This window comes from Scyliorhinus torazame, chromosome 1 (assembly GCF_047496885.1).
Source record: "Scyliorhinus torazame isolate Kashiwa2021f chromosome 1, sScyTor2.1, whole genome shotgun sequence".
NCBI lineage: Eukaryota > Metazoa > Chordata > Chondrichthyes > Carcharhiniformes > Scyliorhinidae > Scyliorhinus > Scyliorhinus torazame.
In genome coordinates, this window is record NC_092707.1 from 34809423 (window position 1) to 34830487 (window position 21065).

Here is a 21065-nt window from a genome sequence, read left to right on the forward strand (position 1 = left end):
TGAGTTCTTTGAGAAGGTGACTGAACAGGTAGACGAGGGTAGAGCAGTTGATGTGGTGTATATGGATTTCAGCAAAGCGTTTGATAAGGTTCCCCACGGTAGGCTATTGCAAAAAATACGGAGGCTGGGGATTGAGGGTGATTTAGAGATGTGGATCAGAAATTGGCTAGCTGAAAGAAGACAGAGGGTGGTGGTTGATGGGAAATGTTCAGAATGGAGTACAGCCACAAGTGGAGTACCACAAGGATCTGTTCTGGGGCCGTTGCTGTTTGTCATTTTTATCAATGACCTAGAGGAAGGCGCAGAAGGGTGGGTGAGTAAATTTGCAGACGATACTAAAGTCGGTGGTGTTGTCGATAGTGTGGAAGGATGTAGCAGGTTACAGAGGGATATAGATAAGCTGCAGAGCTGGGCTGAGAGGTGGCAAATGGAGTTTAATGTAGAGAAGTGTGAGGTGATTCACTTTGGAAGGAATAACAGGAATGCGGAATATTTGGCTAATGGTAAAGTTCTTGAAAGTGTGGATGAGCAGAGGGATCTAGGTGTCTATGTACATAGATCCCTGAAAGTTGCCACCCAGGTTGATAGGGTTGTGAAGAAGGCCTATGGAGTGTTGGCCTTTATTGGTAAAGGGATTGAGTTCCGGAGTCGGGAGGTCATGTTGCAGCTGTACAGAACTCTGGTACGGCCGCATTTGGAGTATTGCGTACAGTTCTGGTCACCGCATTATAGGAAGGACGTGGAGGCTTTGGAGCGGGTGCAGAGGAGATTTACCAGGATGTTGCCTGGTATGGAGGGAAAATCTTATGAGGAAAGGCTGATGGACTTGAGGTTGTTTTCGTTGGAGAGAAGAAGGTTAAGGGGAGACTTAATAGAGGCATACAAAATGATCAGGGGGTTGGATAGGGTGGACAGTGAGAGCCTTCTCCCGCAGATGGATATGGCTGGCACGAGGGGACATAACTTTAAACTGAGGGGTAATAGATATAGGACAGAGGTCAGAGGTAGGTTCTTTACGCAAAGAGTAGTGAGGCCGTGGAATGCCCTACCTGCTACAGTAGTGAACTCGCCAACATTGAGGGCATTTAAAAGTTTATTGGATAAACATATGGATGATAATGGCATAGTGTAGGTTAGATGGCTTTTGTTTCGGTGCAACATCGTGGGCCGAAGGGCCTGTACTGCGCTGTATTGTTCTATGTTCTATGATAGGAGGCTGAAGTTGAAGACACCAATTGGACTGGAGGAGATCAGGAATTGTATTGGGTTAATGCAGATGAGCAAAGCACCAGGACAGGATGGGTTACCCATTGAATGTTATAAACAATTTTCTGGTCAGTTGGTCCCATTTCTGCTGGATATGTTTAATGGCTCTGTGTCGTGGGGGTGTTACCGGCCACGCTGCTGCAGGCTTCGATTTCCTTGATCCTGAAGGAGGGCAAGGATCCCATGGAATGTGGGTCATTTCAGCCTACCTTTTTGTTAAACGCTGACAGTACGGTGTTGACTAAGATGTTGGCAACGAGTTAAGCATGGTTGGGGCGGGGGGGGGGGGGGAAGAGTTGGGGTAATAGAGAAGTTGGAGACCTTAGGCAGGGGCCACCATGTTAGCTGAGCGGGCTAGTTAACGGGAGTGGTGGGGGTTGTCACGAGGCAGGGTGGGGGGGGGGGGGGTGGGGGAAGATGGGGCTGGTGTTTGGTTGAGGGGATGGGAGAGGGGGGAAAGAGGGTTGCTGACAAGGGCGTGGTTCATGTGCCGCATTTCGAAAAGGATCGAAGATGGTGCACATCAGAAGGTGGGCCTGGAGGGTCGCAGCTCGTCCTCTTCCTCCAGGTCCTCCCACTTCACAAATTTGCCCCTTATGAACAGATCGTCAAATCGACCGCCACTCCCGAAGCTTCGCATCCAACCCCAGGGGGAACGGTTTTAGGTACTTGTAGGTCCGGGATTTTGTAAGGAGAGAGGTGCAGACCTTTTCTGGGCTGTCGCCCCTGGGGTTTCAGGACAAGGTGCTGTTGAGGGACGAGATAGGGAAAGGAAAGGTGTCAGAGGTCTACAATGAGTTGATGGATTGGGAGGGGGCCCTGGTGGGGGATATAAAATGCAAGTGGGAGGAGGAGCTAGGAGGGGAGGTGGGGGCCATAAGATCATAAGACATAGGAGCAGAATTAGGCCCATCGAGAATGCACTGCCATTCAATCATGGCTGATATTTTCTCATCCCCATTCTCCTGCCTTCTCCCCATAACCCCTGATCCCCTTATTAATCAAGAACCTATCTATCTCTGTTTTAAAGACACTTCAGTGATTTGGCCTCCATAGCCTTCTGCAGCAAGGAGTTCCACAGATTCACCACCCTCTGGCTGAAGAAATTCCTCATCTCTGATTTAAAGGATCGTCCCTCAAGTCCGAGATGGTGTCCTCTGGTTCTAGATTTTCCTCCAAGTGGAAACATCCTCTCCACGTCCACTCTATCGAAGCCTCGCAGTATCCTGTAAGCTTCAATAAGATCCCCCCTCATCCTTCTAAACTCCAACGAGAACAGACCCACAATCCTCAATCGTTCCTCATACGACAAGTTCTTCATTCCAGGGACCATTCTTGTGTATCTCCTCTTGGCCGGGACGTGTGCAAAGGCCCCGCGGAGCGTGAATGCATCCTCACCGTGTGCGAGGCCAAGCCTCATTCAGTTTAAGGTAATACATAGTGCGTATATGATGCAGCAAGGATGACTAGGTTCTTTTGAGGGGTGGAGGATAGATGTGGGTGGTGTGCGGGGAGGTCCGCGAATCATGTCCATATGCTCTGGGCGTAACCAAGGCTGAAGGGGTTCGCGGATGTAATGTCCGAGGTGCTGGGGTGAAGCTGTGCCCGAGTCCAAAGGTGGTTATATTTGGGGTGTCGGGAGTCCAGAGGGCGAGAGAAGCCGATATTTTGGCCATTGCCTCCCTGATAGGCCAGAGACGGATATTGACAGGGTGGCGGGACTCTGGAGCCGCCGAAAGCCGGAGTGTGGGTGAGTGACCTGGCGGAATTCCTGAGCTGGAGAATGTCAGGTTTGTCTTGAATGAATTGGCGGATGGGTTAACTCGGTGGTGGAAGCCGTTTATTGATTTCTTTAAGGAGGTTTGAGAGGTCAACAGGGTTGGGGGAGGGAAGGGGGTAAAATGGAGAAGGCGGGATGGGAGAAGGGGGTGGTTTAAAGGGAACGGGGGTGTGGGCGTTGGTTCTTTATAATGTTGTTTGGTTGTTCTGCTGCTTTTGTTTGTTTACATGAAAATGACTTGAATAAAATATTTAAAAAGAATTGGGACTGTAACATCACCATCCCATGACTACACCATTCAAACCCACAACCTCTAGAACCTAGAAGAACAAGGGCAGCTGATGCATGGGAACACAATTTGCAGGTTCTCCTCCACGACACACACCATCCTGACTTGGAATTATATTGCTGTTCCTTCACTGTCGCTGGGACAAAATCCTGGAAGACCCTCCCTAAACAGCACCTCACAACATGGACAGCATGGTGACATCACTTCCTTTTCAAAGGAGATTAAGGATGGGGTGCACCGCCAGGAAACATGTGGCTTGGGGACCAGAGAATCTCACCCAATGATTCATGTATCAGGTCATATGCTCCTCATTCTTTTCCAATGTCTCAAAACTTCCTCCACTTGAATTTCTCCTCCAATCTCTACCCTTCTAAAACTCAATCAGCACAGAGTGTGTCTAGATGTATTGTTTTAACGAGACGGTGTTATCTTTAAGGTAAGCAGCCAATAACAGAACAAGGGTTTGGATAATGGTATAAATCTGGTTTCATTAAAAAAAGAGCAAAATTCAGGTTTGTCAAATAGAAATTGAAGGAATTCTACCTGTAGAAAAGAGCAGATCTGTTTTGTTAAATCCAACAAACTGTCTTCACCCTGGTGTAAGGCTCGTGTTATAGCAACTGTAAGCCATTCCCTGATGGAATTGGAGTTGCCCTGGTAGAAGAGGTCAGTGGGAGAGCAATTTTGACCCTGGTTACAGTGTTGGAGGGACTGAGCCAAAAGAATTGAATTGGAGCTGATTGTTCCATCTGCAGGGAAAGATACACAATAAATTTCTCAAATTATTTCACCAACTTCTCTTTTTCAGATACTGGGTTTTGTTTTAAGCACATGCACTTCTACTAATTTTCTTCACTGATATTGTAGCCGCTTATTTACACACCCACCCCTGCATAGCTTAATCAACACAAACTCTTACAGGCAAGGGAGAAACATGAATCAGGGGCTCAATTATTCATGGTTCCCATCTTTGTTGATGCCAATATTATTTAAGCGGACTAAAGAGGTTTTACTCGTCAGAAAAATTTACTCCTGTACAACGCATTTCTTCCTCGCCATCTCAAACATGAGGCTGGAAGATTGTAAAAAGCTGAAGTCCCATCACCAGGCCACTCCCAGATATCTCTCGTGATTGGCATACCGAACAAACATTAGGCCCACAAGCAGATTGTTTGAGCTACTAGGGCCTGGTGTTTGCAGCAAAAAGGGACAAAACAATCTGGTTGTCTGATCCCTCCACATATTTGAGTTTCAGTCGATACAACTATTAGATAGTATGATCATTATAATGATATCAAACAGGAAATATCAACATATTCAGAACATTCTGAATTGAAAGGGTTAAAAGCAAAACTACAGATGCAACTGTTACACAGGAAACACTCCTCCCACAAAGATCGAGAGAAGTATAAAATAAGGGATTTTTATCTTCTAGGTTTTAAATCGAGACGTATCCTTAAAAAAAAAAAAAATTGATTTTCCCGTAGCCTCAGCTTTTGGGCTCCCCAAAAATCAATCCACAGCTGGGAGAACCAAGTAAATTTGTGCTTTCTTGCGTTGCTTAATAAACAACTGGCAGGAGACAAATAGTGGCAGTAGCTAACTTGTCTACAGATTCTCATCTGTGTGTACGGTTCTCTCTCTTCCATCTTGATGTGTTATTAGGCAGAGTCTACCTATCAGATTTCTAATTTCCATCATTTTTTTTTTTTTTTTAAACAACGAGGAGTTGAATAGAAGTTTGTTCCTGTCCTAACTTTCTGCAATAGGGCGAGCATGGCTCCTGAACAAACTGCAGTTACTTCATGATTATTTGACAATATACAAGCAGTTTATTTTTTAGCTTTGGATCAGTTTATCATTACCAACCTGATAGTGGTGGGGCCAACAGTTGGTTGGACAACAGTTGCAGGTGTTCTAACGTGATGTCTCGGACCGCAGGGATATGGAACAGCCGGGTGAATGTGTGTGGTGACTTGGGAGCGAAGATGTTCAGCAATGCCATACGGCAATACAATCTGGCCAAAGAAGCCTCACAACGCAGTAACTCTCTGTAAGCAGTAGTGAAAAGATGAAAACATATCGAAGAAAATTGGAAAATAAAGGAACGATTGCCAATAAGGCCATAGAAGCCAATTAATTATTCTACAAATTATACCTCCTCTCCCACAAATGTTGACTGTATAATTTGGTGGAGGATTGGGGAAGTAGCTTGGAGATTAGGGAGAAATGTTTTGTATTTCCACGGAGTCATCTTTCCAATCTAAGTCACACTCGCACCAGACTGATGAATGCAAATGGAATATTTGGGCACATGGCGGCAGTATCGCTTATCTCATCTCCCATTTTTCTCAGTAAACCAACAAGAATGCGCACTTGTATCTGCTTGCTGGGGTGGAAGTGGCGGACAAGGCAAAGAGAGACAGCAAGGCAAGTCAAAAACAGCCTCAACACTGAAGGTGTGGTTTTCATCAACAGAAAACCTTGTAAAAAGTTTATTTTGGACAATCAATCATTTGAGAATAGGACAGTGAAGTATATACAAGTAGCCATTTTAGATGTAACTGCTCTTTTAAAAATCTTGTAAAGCACACATGAAAAATCTAAATATTCCATTCATCTTTGGCAATGTCAGTTTATAATGATCATATTTCAAGTATCAGAAAGACTCTGGTTATTACTAAAAGCACGTAAAAATGTTTTCAACTGAGCACTTGATTTTTGTTATCGTACATTTTTTTTTAGTATTGAACAGTGAATATTGATAAATTCAGTAACAGAAATGAGGAAGGAAGAGTTGCTCAACTTTTGACACTGAAAGTAATCGGATTTTAAGCACTGCTTGAGGTAATGGTCATTTTGCTACCAACACTGAACTCCTCTACAGGGTCAAAGGCAGGGAATGCTGTGCACTTACGCTCGTGACCTGTGAATATTTTTCTCCCACAGGTGTATTAAAGCTCATTTGACCCAACATCCGGTAGTTTTGGCAGTGAGCAAATTGATCCATATCGACCAGAAAGGTGCCAAGTTCAACTTTCAATCTCTATTGTGCTGACTGAGCAGCCAGGGTGCATCAACTGGCTTGAGTAGCCACAAGCTTTCACAAAGAGTCATTGGACTCAAAACGTTAGCTCTTTTCTCTCCCTGCAGATGCTGCCAGATCTGCTGAGATTTTCCAGCATTTTCTCTTTCGTTGAGCAGCCACAAGTTAGAAATGGAGAAATACATTTTAAAAATGTTGGTGCCTCCTCTCTTGGCTGCTACTCTAGAAGGCTGCAAGCGTTAACAGTGGGTAAGGACAGACTTGGCCATGGTACGTTGGGATGGAAAAGCCCAAACCATACCCAAGTCCAGGAACATGCATGATGGACACCTAAGGGAGGACCTAGAATGCTCTTGCAACACATTCAGAAACAGAGGGAAGGAGTAGAAAATCGTGAAAACACAAAACACATTATGTTACAACATCACCACCGACTTCCTCCACTTTAAAGGAACAGATATCTGGGCTGATTCATTTGCAGCACATTTTGCTTTTTTAACTTACAAATTAAGGTCAAGTACCAAAGTCAACATACAGATTAAAAAAGTTAAAGTGGAAAGTTTCAGTTACAAAAGCTGTTGACTGGAGGAAAAAGCGAGACAGTAAGGTAATAACAAAGGCTATTTCTTGTCTAAACTGAACAGAAGCAGAACATTTAAAAGAACTGTTTGCATGGGAAAACAGCTCACTACATGCTTAATACAGCAACTGAAGGACTTCCGGTTGCGGCGATGCATCGCTAAGCCGCACGTTTCGGCACCTCCCGTTTCAACGGACCTTTGGGCTCTTATCGGGAGCCCCAACGGGAACTTTATTCGGCCAAACCCACTGTGAGGTGACAAAGGAACGAGTCCCCCCGGGGGTGGATGGAAAGGAGCGGCAGTAGTGGCCAGATTGCGGAGGATCCTTTGGAGCAGCGGCAGAGAAGAGAAGGGAGAAGCAAGATGGCGGCCGAGGGAGCCCAGATGGTATGGGGCCCGGAACAGCAGGAGTTCCTCCGACGATGTGTGGAGGAGCTCAAGAAAGAGGTGCTGGCGCCGATGTTACTGGCAATCGAGGAACTAAAGGAAACATAAAAGGTCCAGGCGATGGAGCTCCGTGGAGTGAAGGCAAAGGCAGCCGAGAACAAAGATGAGATACAGGGCCTGGTGGTAAAAATGGAGACGCACGAGGCACTACATAAGAGGTGCATAGAAAGGCTGGAAGCCCTGGAGAACAGCTCGAGGAGGGAGAACTTACGGATTTTAGGTTTCCCCGAAGGAACAGAGGGAGCTGATGCTGGGGCACATGTGAGTACGATGCTCCATACTCTAATGGGAGTTGAGGCCCCAACGGGCCCCCTGGAAGTGGAGGGAGCGTACCGGGTCCTCGTGAGAAGACCAATGGCAGGGGCAACACCAAGAGCAATGGTGGTGAAGTTCCATCGCTACAGGGACAGAGAGATGGTCCTGAGCTGGGCTAAGAAGACACGGAGTAGCACATGGGAGAACGCGGTGATACGCGTGTATCAAGACTGGAGTGCGGAGGTGGCGCGAAGGAGGGCGAGTTTCAACCGGGCCAAGGCAGTGCTCCGTAGGAGGAAAGTTAAATTTGGGATGCTGCAGCCGGCGAGACTGTGGGTCACGCATCAGGGCAAACACCACTACTTCGAGACGGCGGAGGAGGCATGGACATTTATTCAGGATGAGAAATTGGACTAGACTTGAGAAATTGGTGTCCGGAGGGAGGTAGCGAGGTGGTGGCACAGAAATGTAAAGTGGGGAGAGGGGAGGGCTACTGTATAATAATGCTGGAAGGGGAATTTCTCTCCCCCCAATGGGGGGGACACGAAGAAATGTGGGCGCCGGTGGAAAAGGGGACAGGGAAGGGGAATGAGGGAACTGCGCCATTAGGGGCGGGGCCGAGAGGAAAGCACGGGGATTTTCCCGCGCTATGGAAATTATAGCGGGAAAAGGGGCGCAGGAAGGAAGGGAGCCTCACACGCAGGGAGGTCAAAGAATGAACGGGGGAAGCCGAGGTCAGCCAGAGTTAGCTGACTTCCGGAAGCAATATGGGGGGAGCAATCAAGCTAGAGGGGAATCTAGTTGGGGGGGGGGGGGGGGGGGGGATTAACGGGGTTGCTGCTGCTGAGGGTAAGGGGGAGCTGATACGAGACGAGGTGGTCGGGACGGGAGTGCGCCGTCTGGGGGACAGACGGGTGCGTGAGACCTGGGTGAGGAGATGGCTTAAAAAAGGGGATGGCTAGTCGACGAGGGGGTGGGGGGGGTAAATGGCCCCCCAATTCGGCTGATCACGTGGAATGCGAGAGGTTTAAATGGGCCGATTAAGAGGGCAAGGGTGTTTGCGCACTTAAAGAGACTGAAGGCAGACGTAGTTATGCTCCAGGAGACGCACCTGGAGTTGGCGGATCAGGTTAGACTAAGGAAAGGATGGGTATTCCACTCAAGATTGGACGCGAAAAACAGAGGGGTGGCAATACTGGTGGGGAAACGTGTATCGTTCGAAGCTAAGACCACAGTGGTGGATAGTGGGGGCAGATATGTGATGGTGAGTGGCAGATTGCAGGGTGAGGCGGTTGTGCTGGTGAACGTATATGCCCTGAACTGGGATGATGCGGGATTCATGAAGCGAATGCTGGGACGTATCCCGGACCTGGAAGTGGGAAACTTGTTAATGGGGGGGGACTTCAACACAGTGCTGGACCGGTCCAGATTTAGGAACGGGAGAAGGCCAGCAGCGGCCAAGGTGCTTAAGGGATTGATGGAACAAATGGGGGGAGTAGATCAGTGGAGATTCGCCAGACCGATGGGTAAAGAGTTTTCCTTTTTCTCCCACGTCCATAAGGTATACTCCCGGATAGACTTTTTTGTTTTGGGAAGGGCACTGATCCCGAAGGTGGCAGGAACGGAGTACACGGCTATAGCCGTGTCAGATCACGCCCCGCATTGGGTGGATCTGGAACTAGGAGAGGAAGGGGAGCAGCGCCCACTCTGGCGATTAGACATGGGACTACTGGCGGACGAGTGGGTATGCGGAAGGGTGAGGGGATGTGTCGAAAGATACCTGGAGGTTAACGACGATGGGGAGGTCCAGGTGGGGGTAGTATGGGAAGCGCTGAAGGCGGTGGTTAGAGGAGAGCTGATTTCCATCAGAGCCCACAAGGGGAAACAAGAGGGTAAAGAAAGAGAGAGATTAGTAGGGGAAATTTTGAGGGTGGATAGGAAGTTCCCAGACGAAGGGCTATACAGGGAACGACGAAGATTACAGACGGAGTTTGACCTGCTGACCACGGGAAAGGCAGAGACACAGTGGAGGAAGGCACAGGGGATACAGTATGAATATGGGGAAAAGGCGAGCCGGCTGCTGGCCCAACAACTTCGTAAGAGGGGGGCGGCGAGAGAGATCGGAGGAGTTAGGGACGACACGGGAAAGATGGAGCAGAGAGTAGGGAAAGTGAACAAGGTGTTCAAGACATTTTATGAGAGGCTGTACAAGTCCCAACCCCCGGAGGGGAAAGAAGGAATGATACACTTTTTGGATCAGCTAGAGTTCCCGAGGGTGGAGGAGCAGGAGGTGGCAGATGTGGGGGCGCAGATTGAGGTGGATGAGGTGATCAAAGGAATAGGGAACATGCAAGCAGGGAAGGCCCCGGGACCAGACGGGTTCCCGGTGGAATTTTATAGGAAGTATATGGACCTGCTGGCCCCGCTCTTGGCAAGAACCTTTAATGAGGCTAAGGAAAGGGGGATATTACCCCCGACAATGTCGGAGGCGACGGTATCACTAATTCTGAAACGAGACAAAGACCCGCTGCAGTGCGGATCATACAGGCCCATCTCCCTCCTAAACGTAGACACCAAACTGCTGGCCAAAGTGATGGCGACAAGGATAGAGGATTGTGTCCCAGGGGTGGTACATGACAACCAGACAGGGTTTGTAAAGGGGAGACAATTGAATGCCAATGTACGAATGCTGCTGGGGGTGATGATGATGCCCCCACCGGAGGGGGAGGCAGAGATAGTGGTGGCGATGGATGCAGAGAAGGCATTCGACAGGGTGGAGTGGGACTAACTGTGGGAGGTGCTGAAGAGATTTGGGTTCGGGGAGGGGTTCATTAGATGGGTTAGACTCTTGTATGGGGCCCCGGTGGCAAGCGTCGTTACAAACAGGCAAAGATCGGGATACTTCCGATTACATAGGTGTACAAGACAGGGGTGCCCCCTGTCCCCGTTACTGTTCGCGTTGGCAATTGAACCATTGGCCATAGCGCTGAGAGACTCTAAGAGGTGGACGGGGGTGCTTAGAGGGGGAGAGGAACATCGAGTGTCACTATATGCAGATGATTTACTGCTATATGTGGCGGACCCGGTAGAGGGGATGCCAGAGGTAATGCAGATACTCAGGGAGTTTGGAGAGTTTTCGGGATACAAATTAAATATGGGAAAGATTTTTGTGATGCACCCCGGGGAACAGGGCAGGGGGATAGATGCTCTGCCGCTGAGGAGAGTGGCAAGGAACTTTCGATACCTGGGGATTCAGGTGGCCAGGAACTGGGGAACCCTACATAAACTTAACCTGACGCGACTGGTAGAGCAGATGGAGGAGGACTTTAACAGGTGGGATATGGTGCCCCTGTCATTGGCGGGCAGAGTACAGGCGGTTAAAATGGTGGTCCTCCCGAGGTTTCTTTTCGTGTTTCAGTGCCTCCCCATCCTGATTACAAAGGCCTTTTTCAAAAAAATAGACAGGAGTATCATGGGCTTTGTGTGGGCGGGAAAGACCCCGAGGGTAAAGAAGGGGTTCCTGGAGCACAGTAGGAACAGAGGGGGATTGGCACTGCAGAGTCTGAGTGACGACTATTGGGCCGCTAATGTGTCGATGGTTTGTAAGTGGATGAGGGAAGAAGAAGGTGCGGCATGGAAAAAGCTGGAGATGGCGTCCTGTAAGGGAACGAGTCTAAACGCGCTGGTGACGGCGCCGCTACCGTTCTCCCTGAAAAGGTACACCACAAACCCAGTGGTGGTGGCGACCTTGAAGATCTGGGGGCAGTGGAGACGACACGGGGGAGGAGTGACGGGTGCCTCGGTATGGTCCCCGATAAGGAATAACCACAGGTTCGTCCCGGGGAGGATAGATGGGGGATTTCAATGTTGGCAGCGAGCAGGGATTAGGAAGCTGAAGGACCTGTTTTTGGACGGGACGTTTGCGAGCCTGGGAGCAGTGGAAGAAAAATATAAGTTGCACCAGGGAATGCTTTCCGATACATGCAAGTGAGGGCATTTACGAGGCAACAGGTGAGGGAATTTCCGCAGCTCCCGATGCAAGGGATCCAGGATAGAGTGATTTTGGGGGCATGGGTTGGAGAAGGTAAAGTGTCCGAAATATACAGGGAGATGAGAGACGAGGGGGAGGCGATGGTAGAGGAGCTGAAGGGAAAATGGGAAGGGGAGCTGGGGGAAGAGATCGAGGAGGGGCTGTGGGCAGATGCCCTAAGTAGGGTAAATTCTTCGTCCTCGTGTGCCAGGCTTAGCCTGATTCAATTTAAGGTTCTACACAGAGTGCATATGACGGGAGCAAGACTGAGCAGGTTTTTTGGGGTGGAGGATAGATGTGGAAGGTGCTCAGGAAGCCCGGCGAACCACACTCACATGTTCTGGTCGTGTCCGACACTGCATGAGTTCTGGGAGGGTGTGGCAAGAGTGATTTCAAAGGTGGTGGGGGTCCGGGTCAAACCAGGCTGGGGGTTAGCTATATTTGGGGTTGCAGAAGAACCGGGAGTGCAGGAGGCGAAAGAGGCCGACGTCTTGGCCTTTGCGTCCCTAGTAGCCCGGCGAAGGATTCTACTTATGTGGAAAGAAGCGAAGCCCCCAGGCGTGGAGGCCTGGATAAACGACATGGCAGAGTTCATAAGACTGGAACGAATAAAGTATGCGTTAAGAGGATCGGCTCAGGGGTTCACCAGGCGGTGGCAACCGTTCCTTGACTATCTCGCGGAACGCTAATGGAAAAACAGAAAGGACAGCAGCAGCAACCCGGGGGGGGGGGGGGAAAGAGTATTATCCCGTGTTTTTGTTTTTTGCCAGTTGTTGATATTTGCTTTTTGTTTATCTCTTTTTTCATTTGTTGTTAGGTTAATATATTATTTAAATAACGTTTAATGTATATTCCTTTATTAAGTTGTAAAAACGGAAAATTTCTGTTTGAAAAATTTCAATAAAATATAATTCAAAAAAAATACAGCAACTGAAAGCAGACTTTTACTATCAATTGTTTATTTAGGAATACTGAATTTACAATTTAGAAATACTGGATTGAAGATCTCGCCTAAAAATCATGCAATAGTTTTACAGTCCTATGAATGAAATAGCTACATAGTAAACTGAAGCCAATGGTAACAACAGAAATAGTATAAAGAATTTATTGTCTGTTCACGGGCAACAGCAAACTTCTTCCAATCATGCTGACTATTTGACATATTTCAAGATGATTGACATTCATGGTGGAACCATACAAATACAAAAAAAACCCTCAAATTATGTTGGGTAAGTACACAGCATTCCTGGAATTTAACCAAGCAACTTCCTCTTTAATGAAACTAGTAAAACATCTTAACTGGAGTTTCGAGGGGTATGCAATGGATTGCAAGTCCTCAGTGTATGGAATAACCTCTGACCTCAAATAGTACCAGGTTAAAGTCCAACAGGTTTGTTTCGATGTCACTAGCTTTCGGAGCGCTGCTCCTTCCTCAGGTTCCTTCACCTGAGGAAGGAGCAGCGCTCCGAAAGCTAGTGACATCGAAACAAACCTGTTGGACTTTAACCTGGTGTTGTAAGACTTCGTACTGTGCTCACCCCAGTCCAACGCCGGCATCTCCACATCATGGCTCAAATAGTACGACATTGGCTTCAGTTCTTCAAACTCCACTTTGTGTTTCAAACATTGACCCGTAACTCAGAAAGAACTTGCCTGTGAATCTGGATGTTTGCATTGTCCAGGGTGACTAGCCCATAAGCAGCTGTGCGTCTGTATCCTGTGGGAGGTCGCTCCAGCATGTCAATTGGGTACCAATAACGAACCAGCACACCTTCACTTCGCAAGTACGTCTCCACCTGAACCAATTCATTTACCTAAATTGGGACAAAATGAATGGACAGTGCGCTTTCTGTCAACCATTAAGGCAGTGGTAATTTCTTATTAAATAACAAGAGTGCAAACAGGAAAATGAATGAACATTAAACAACCAGAATCCAGGATATTTGTCATGCATACTGTTGCAGGAAACAAAAGGCAAGAGACATGGGCAGTGGATGAGATTTAGTTTCCTGCTCTCTTCAGTGCTATAAGCTGACCACTTTAAGGATCCGAAGCAATTGATAAGTTGGTCTAAACAACGTATACAAATTGCCAGCGCTACTCGAAAGGACAGGTTTGATATTTATATTGGTACACAGACACAGCCAAACCAAATTCCTCTCCGTTGTTCAATATTGGAGCTGCATAAAACCAATAGCTTTTCTAAAGCAAGAAAAGTAGACTCCAGATCCGGCTCTGAAGAATTGATTTGACTTAACTACTACCACTACATATCACTGGTGCACATACCAGGTAAGCAATGGCTAATTTCAACAGTACATATCTATTTTCTTGCATTCTTGCGTTTTGATACAATTTAATTTACTTTAGGGACCGAAGATTGATATCACTTGGGGTGTCGAAGGGGAACTGAATGATTGCAGGCATGTTGCATTTCCTGACCTTCCATGGAACAAGACTTTCGGTACTCTCACTTTCTCCTTTTATTCAGCATTGCATATCTTCCTCATCTAGGAAGGCAGTGAACCAAGCCTTTTGTCAATTTAGTGCCACAGACATTAGTTGCTGGGCAGGACGCCCCAGTCTGTCCTGCCCCAAAGATGCAACATCCTGTTTCTGCATGCCAATGTATTGAATAACCTATGAAATGTATTCACTTAGGGACAAGAAATGCAATGAGTGATCTTCTCAGCTGAAACTTTTTTTAAACCTACCGTATCAACATCAAGAACAACTCCATTCAAGCCAAAAGTTTTTATCATTCCTCGGATAGCAAACTTCGGTAAAGCAGTGCCACCTGTGCTGCTGTTGAGATTATTACTGTCTGGATATCGGATCACCACAGTTAGGCCTGTAGCCACACAGAACAAAATCATTATTTAATACTGGTACAAGAACAAATTTACTCACCCACCAAAAGAGGTCAGTTCACATTAAATGCAATATCCTCTGGATCATCACAGGGCTCCTCCAAACCACGTTAATTAATGTCAGCTCAGGTTCTGTACAGGCTAACAATGGCATAAGTACAGCTGATCTAGACTATTGAGGCTCAAAGTTGCTTAATGGGCTGGATAGCTGCTGATAGGTACTTAAGCCCTGATTCAGACTACCTTTTAAATATATTAAGAAGGATTTTGTTGCCTCTGACTACATTGCTGCAAGATTTCCTCGAACCGTGTACTTGCAATTTGAACAGGAAGAAGTCTTACAACACCAGGTTAAAGTCCAACAGGTTTGTTTCGGATCACAAGCTTTTGGAGCACAGCTCCTTCCTCAGGTGAATGATTCACCTGAGGAAGGAGCTGTGCTCTGAAAGCTAGTGATTCGAAACAAACCTGTTGGACTTTAACCTGGTGCTGTAAGACTTCTTACAGTGCTCACCCCAGTCCAACGCCGCCGATCTCCACATCATTGCAATTTGAAAGCAGTTCTGTTCCATAAAACAGGACTTATATGTTTTATGGGGAGAACCTTGTAGTAGGTAAAATAAGTAGACTGTAATAGCCACAGAACCTACTCAAAAAGCAAATCATCTACTTTACTGTGATCAGGAGAAATGCAGAGCTACAAATATGATAAATGCATTCAACTTTGTGCTAAAGGAAAAATAATTACCTTTGCGAACTTTATCAGTTGTGAATTTATTGGCTTCATCTTTAATGTCCTCAATGGTTGGGAGGTAGAGATCTCTGGGTATGCCACCATTCTCTTCATACAGGAATTCGACAGTCTGACGAGCAATATCTACCATACCTATTGAAAACCAATTAACCATTTGAAAATTATAATGTAACTTTTTTGGATGTACATGAACAATCAACCGTACATTAAAATTACAAATACCACCATAAATTTACAAATCCAGGGAAACCATTAGCATCGGAATGCCTTCATTATATTTGGACAGATTAACACAAAAATCTTACCTTGGAGGAAAAATCTTAGCTTTAATCTTCATTGCGCATTTTTACCATGGGTTGTTCAGATATCAAAAAAATTGGTTTAAACAAATTTATGTTTTTGTGAATGCTAAATGAAATGTTTCAAGATTCAGTGCTGCCTAGGTGAGTGTGTTGTAATTAGGAAATTTGTGTCATCACAATTAACAATAGCCTGAAACAATAGCAGGCACACATTTCTGGAAAGTGAGTACGATAAAAAAATTAGTATACATAATCCTCAGGACTACTGGCAATCAGATTGAATGGGCATTGGAAAAGCTGTCGCTCCACAGTAAGGTCACATAACTCCATGCTTTTGCAGAAGAGCATATTTCAAGAGTTTTTACTGAAGATAAATTCAAGCATTGAACCCCGTTTATTAAGAGATTGACAAGGTCAGTCCAGGAAGAGAATATAAAATGGAAGGGACCAAATATTGCTATGAATTTTACTGGGTTTAACTTCAGACTTTTGGCAGCTATTGTTGTTTAGGATTAATCGACCCACTGATTTTGTAATAATGTGGCAAATCACTCTCAGGAAACTTTCACCCCCCACCATTCTCTCCTTCCACAGGGCTTTCTTAAAAAGAAAAGTGCCATGAAAATTAATGATATTGGAGTTTCTAAATGCATGTACTTTGCTGTTTTATTTTGTTTGTAATTATGAAATCAGATCTGACATTCCTTCTCATAAGTCTTGAATTTATCATGTTAGAGTCATAGATGTTTACAGCAGAGAAACAGGCCCTTTGGCCCAGCTTGTCCATGCCGCCCAGTTTCTATCACTAAGCTAGTCTCACTTGCCCGCATTTGGCCCATATCCCTCTATACCCACCTTGCCCATGCAACTGTCTAACTGTTACTTGCCCTCTCTGAATTTTAGCACTTCCGATTGATACCCATTTGTTTTGTTTTCCTTTTCCTGCTGCAGCCAGAGAAGCTAATTCTAACTGTACACCTGCTACTGCTCTATTTGCTTTAAAACATTTTTAAAAAAGTTGAATACCCTGTGCCAGCATTATTACAACTTTTCTATTATCACTTCAGATATATTTTCTTTGGGTTTCGCATCTCAGACAACTACTGTAGGCAAATCCTTGGCACCCCAAGAACTCAATGAATCTTTTCCTCAACAAGTCCCAAGATAATTTGAGGCAAGCCTTAAGAGTCAAACAAAAAACATCTTCTTGCAACTTAATGACGATATCAAATGATCCTTTCTAGCTAGCATTGATAGAAGACTAAACTGGACCATTGCTGAGACCATAAAATCACCAATGGATTAAGCTGTAAACAGTTAAGTGGACAGTTTTAGTAACACCTCGTAGATTTATTGCACTTACAAGCTTAATTATTCTAAAGGGTAATTATAGGCCAGTTAGCTTCAGTAGTAGGGAAGATGCTGGAATCTATCATCAAGGAAAGAATAGCGAGGCATCTGGATGGAAATTATCCCATTGGACAGAAGCAGCATGGGCTCATAAAGGGCAGGTCATGACTAACTAATTTAGTGGAATTTTTTGAGGACATTAACAGTGCGGTAGATAACGGGGAGCCAATGGATGTGGGATATCTGGATTTCCTGAAAGCTTTTGACAAGGTGCCACACAAAAGGTTGCTGCATAAGATAAAGATGCATGGCGTTACGGGTGAAGTAGTAGCATGGATAGAGGATTGGTTAATTAATAGAAAGCAAAGAGTGGGGATTAATGGGTGTTTCTCTGGTTGGCAATCAGTGGCTAGTGGTGTTCCTCAGGGATCAGTATTGGGCCCACAATTGTTCACAATTTACATCGATGATTTGGAGTTGGGGACCAAGTGCAATGTGTCCAAGTTTGCAGATGATACTGCAGCCACGTAAAATGGCTGATTCCCGATTAGAATGGTCAAACCCCGATCTAAAATGGCGAACGGAAGAGGCTGATGGGAAAATCAGCCAACAGGACTCAAACGGACAGCTGCAGGTAAAACAGTGTATTCGCCTCTGGGGAAGTCAGCCCAGACCGATACCTGCAGCCATCAACATCACAACAACCCAGCCATCTGCATAGTAAGCAGCCATCCCCGGGAACAATTGCTACAAATTAGCAATTGAAAGCCGACCCAGACCTTTCGGCGCCAGCAGGGGCTGACACAAAGGAAGGTAAACAACCAAGTCCAATCACTTGGAACCAGGTACGAGGTCCGCCCCGAGAGGCGGGAAGCCCCTGGGGACTATAAGAATAGGGGCCAAGTTCAACTCGACCCTTCTCTTCCTGCTCGTAACCTTCCAGACCCTTCTACAAGAAAACTGTAAGTCTTACTCCAGCGATCGCTACCACATAGGCGCTCCTGACTATCGACCTGTACCAGCTTTTGAATCCCGCAGGCTCAGAACCAATTCGAAAGACCATTCGTTTCCCTGACCTGGTGGGCCATTTCCAAAGTTAAGTATTGGCCTTTAGTGGTAGGTAGTAGTCTAGAAGTAGGATTATTGTATAAGTATTAATTGCTGTATATAATAAATGAGCGTTGATTTAACTCTTACTAAGCGGTGTGTTGCATTATTAATCATTACTTGGACTTGAACCACGTGGCGGTATCAGAAAGATACCTGGCGACTCATGAGCAAAGGTGACAGAATAAGAATAAGTAAACTAAGGCTAAAACGAGCAATAATACTAACATGAGTGGTAAAGCAAAACGTGCAGAGGATACTGGAAGTCTGCACAGGGATTTGGATAGTAAGTGAATGGGCTAGGGTCTGGCAGATGGAATACAATGTGGACAAATATGAGGTTATCCATTTTGGTAGGAATAACAGCAAAACGGATTATTATTTAAATGATAAAATATTAAAACATGCTGCTGGGTGTGCTAGTGCATGAGTCGCAAAACGTTGGTTTAGAGGTGCAAAAGGTGATTAAGAAGGCGAATGGAGTTTTGTCCTTCATTGCTAGAGGGATGGCGTTTAAGACTAGGGAGGTTATGCTGCAACTGTATAAGATGTTAGTGAGGCCACACCTGGAGTATTGTGTTCAAGTTTGATCTCCTTACCTGAGAAAGGACTTACTGGCGCTGGAGGGTGTGCAAAGGAGATTCACTAGGTTAATCCCAGAGTTGAGAGGGTTGGATTACGAGGAGAGGTTGAGTAGACTGGGACTGTACTCGTTGGAATTTAGAAGGATTCGGGGGGATCTTATAGAAACATATAAAATTATGAAGGGAATAGATAGGATAGATGTGGGCAGGTTGTTTCCACTGGCAGGTGAAAGCAGAACTAGGGGGCATAGCCTCAAAATAAGGGGAAGTAGATTTAGGACTGAGTTTATGGGGAACTTCTTCACCCAAAGGATTGTGAATCTATGGAATTCCCTGCCCAGTGAAGCAGTTGAGGCTCCTTCATTAAATGTTTTTAAGATAAAGATAGATAGTTTTTGGAAGAATAAAGGGTTATGGTGTTCGGGCGGGAAAGTGGAGCTGAGTCCACAAAAGATCAGCCATGGTCTCATTGAATGGCAGAGCAGGCTCCAAGGGCCAGATGGCCTACTCCTGCTCTTAGTTCTTATTCCCTCTTGTAAGTTAGAAAATCATTCTCACTTAATATTTTGTGGCAGCTTACTGCCGACAAGTCTCTCTAGCTAATTACTCACTGCTGATTTCAGGCAGCCTATTTAAAATTATATACTTCCAGCATTCTGGCTAGGACCAAACTTAAATAAAATGCTAAAACATTGAATATATTCAAGAGACGGCTAGATATAGCACTTGGGGAGATTGGGATCCAAGGTTATGGGAAGAAAGCAGGATTACGCTACTGAGTTGAATGATCAGCCATGATTGTGATGAATCGTGTAGCAGGCTCGAAGGGCCAAAAGACCTCCTCCTGCTCCTATCTTCCAAGTATCTATGTATGTGTCTCAAACTCAAATTGAACTGATATGTTCAACCAAAATCAACAGGACACTAATGCTTCAAATTAATACACTGGCCTTTCCGTCAGAAACCTTTTATGCGCATTACATTTGTCCTGGAATGACGGCTCATCAAAATATTTTCCAAGAATAAGTTTGGACAAAGGCAAAGAGCAAATAACACAATATAGATGAAATGGTTTAATTTTTGTCACAGCACCTGTCGTCTAAAAAAATTGAACTGCAGGATGGGGTGCAGGGACTTTGGTTGTCCTAATCAATGTTGCTACCTCTGCTAATCCTATTACTGGAGTAATTTTCTTATTACTGTTTGTGGGTTCCCAAGTGAAACATGGCCACTGTATTCCAAAGTAACTAATTTGACACATTTCCGAGTTGTGTATTGTTAGTAGCTTGTGCAGTAATTACCAAAGCTAGACAATAGCTCCCACAGTGGCTAAATGGAGCTCTCTGCGCTTTTCATAGTCACAGAGGTTTACAACATCGAAACAGGTCCTTCGGCCCAACTTGTCCATGCCGTCCAGTTTTTACCACCAAGCTAGTCCCATTGCCCGCATTTGGCCCATTTCCCTCTGCACCCATAGAACCCATATAACTGTCCAAATGCTTTTGAAAAAAAAAAAAAAAAAATTGTTCCCGCCTCCACTACTGCCTCTGGCACCTCGTTCCAGACACTTACCACCCTTGTGAAAAAAATGCCCCTCTGGACCCTTTTGTATCTCTCCCCTCTTACCGTAAACCTATGTCCTCTAGTTTTAGACTCCCGTACCTTTGGGAAAAGAGGTTTACTATATACCTTAACTATGCCCCTCATTATTTTATAGACCTCTATAAGATAACCCCTAAGCATCCTATACTCCAGGGAAAAAAGTCCCAGTATATCCAGCCTCTCCCTATAACTCAAACCATCAAGTCCTGGTAGCATCCTAGTAAATCCCTTTCTAGTTTAATAATATCCTTTCTATAATAGGGTGATGAAAACTGTACACAGTATTCCAAGAGTGGCCTTACTAATGTGTTGTACAACTTCCTTTTTTAAAAAAATGTTTCTTCAAATTTTCCAACAACATTTTTAACAAACCCCCCCCCATAACAAAAAGAAACACAAACACAACAGTCAAAAATTATACAAAACGTATACATTGGGTTTCCCCATATACAGTAATCCCCCCATATGACATTCAAAGGTACCCGTAGGGAAGCCCCCTCACCCCCCCGAAAGCGACCCCCCCCCCACCCTTGGGTTGCTGCTGCTACTGACCTCCTCCTAACGCTCCGCGAGATAGTCTAGGAACGGTTGCCACCGCCTGAAGAACCCCTGCACAGACCCTCGTAAGACAAACTTTATCCTCTCCAGCTTAATAAACCCTGCCATGTCATTTATCCAGGCTTCCACACTGGGGGGGCTTCGCGTCCTTCCATAATAGCAAGATCCTCCGCCGGGCTACCAGGGATGCAAAGGCCAGAATACCGGCCTCTTTCGCCTTCTGCACTCCCGGCTCGTCCGTTAC

The 21065-nt window shown here is 45.8% G+C and overlaps 1 protein-coding gene across 1 annotated transcript in view; it reads right to left on the bottom strand.

Moving 5' to 3' along the window:
• Window positions 1–21065, bottom strand: part of LOC140397295 (probable E3 ubiquitin-protein ligase HECTD4) — a 561188-nt gene that overhangs the window by 97011 nt on the left and 443112 nt on the right. Inside the window, 5 exon segments of the mRNA XM_072486148.1 lie at window positions 3879–4084; window positions 5205–5386; window positions 13348–13508; window positions 14409–14545; window positions 15313–15450. Of these exon segments, the coding sequence (XP_072342249.1) occupies window positions 3879–4084; window positions 5205–5386; window positions 13348–13508; window positions 14409–14545; window positions 15313–15450 (824 nt within the window).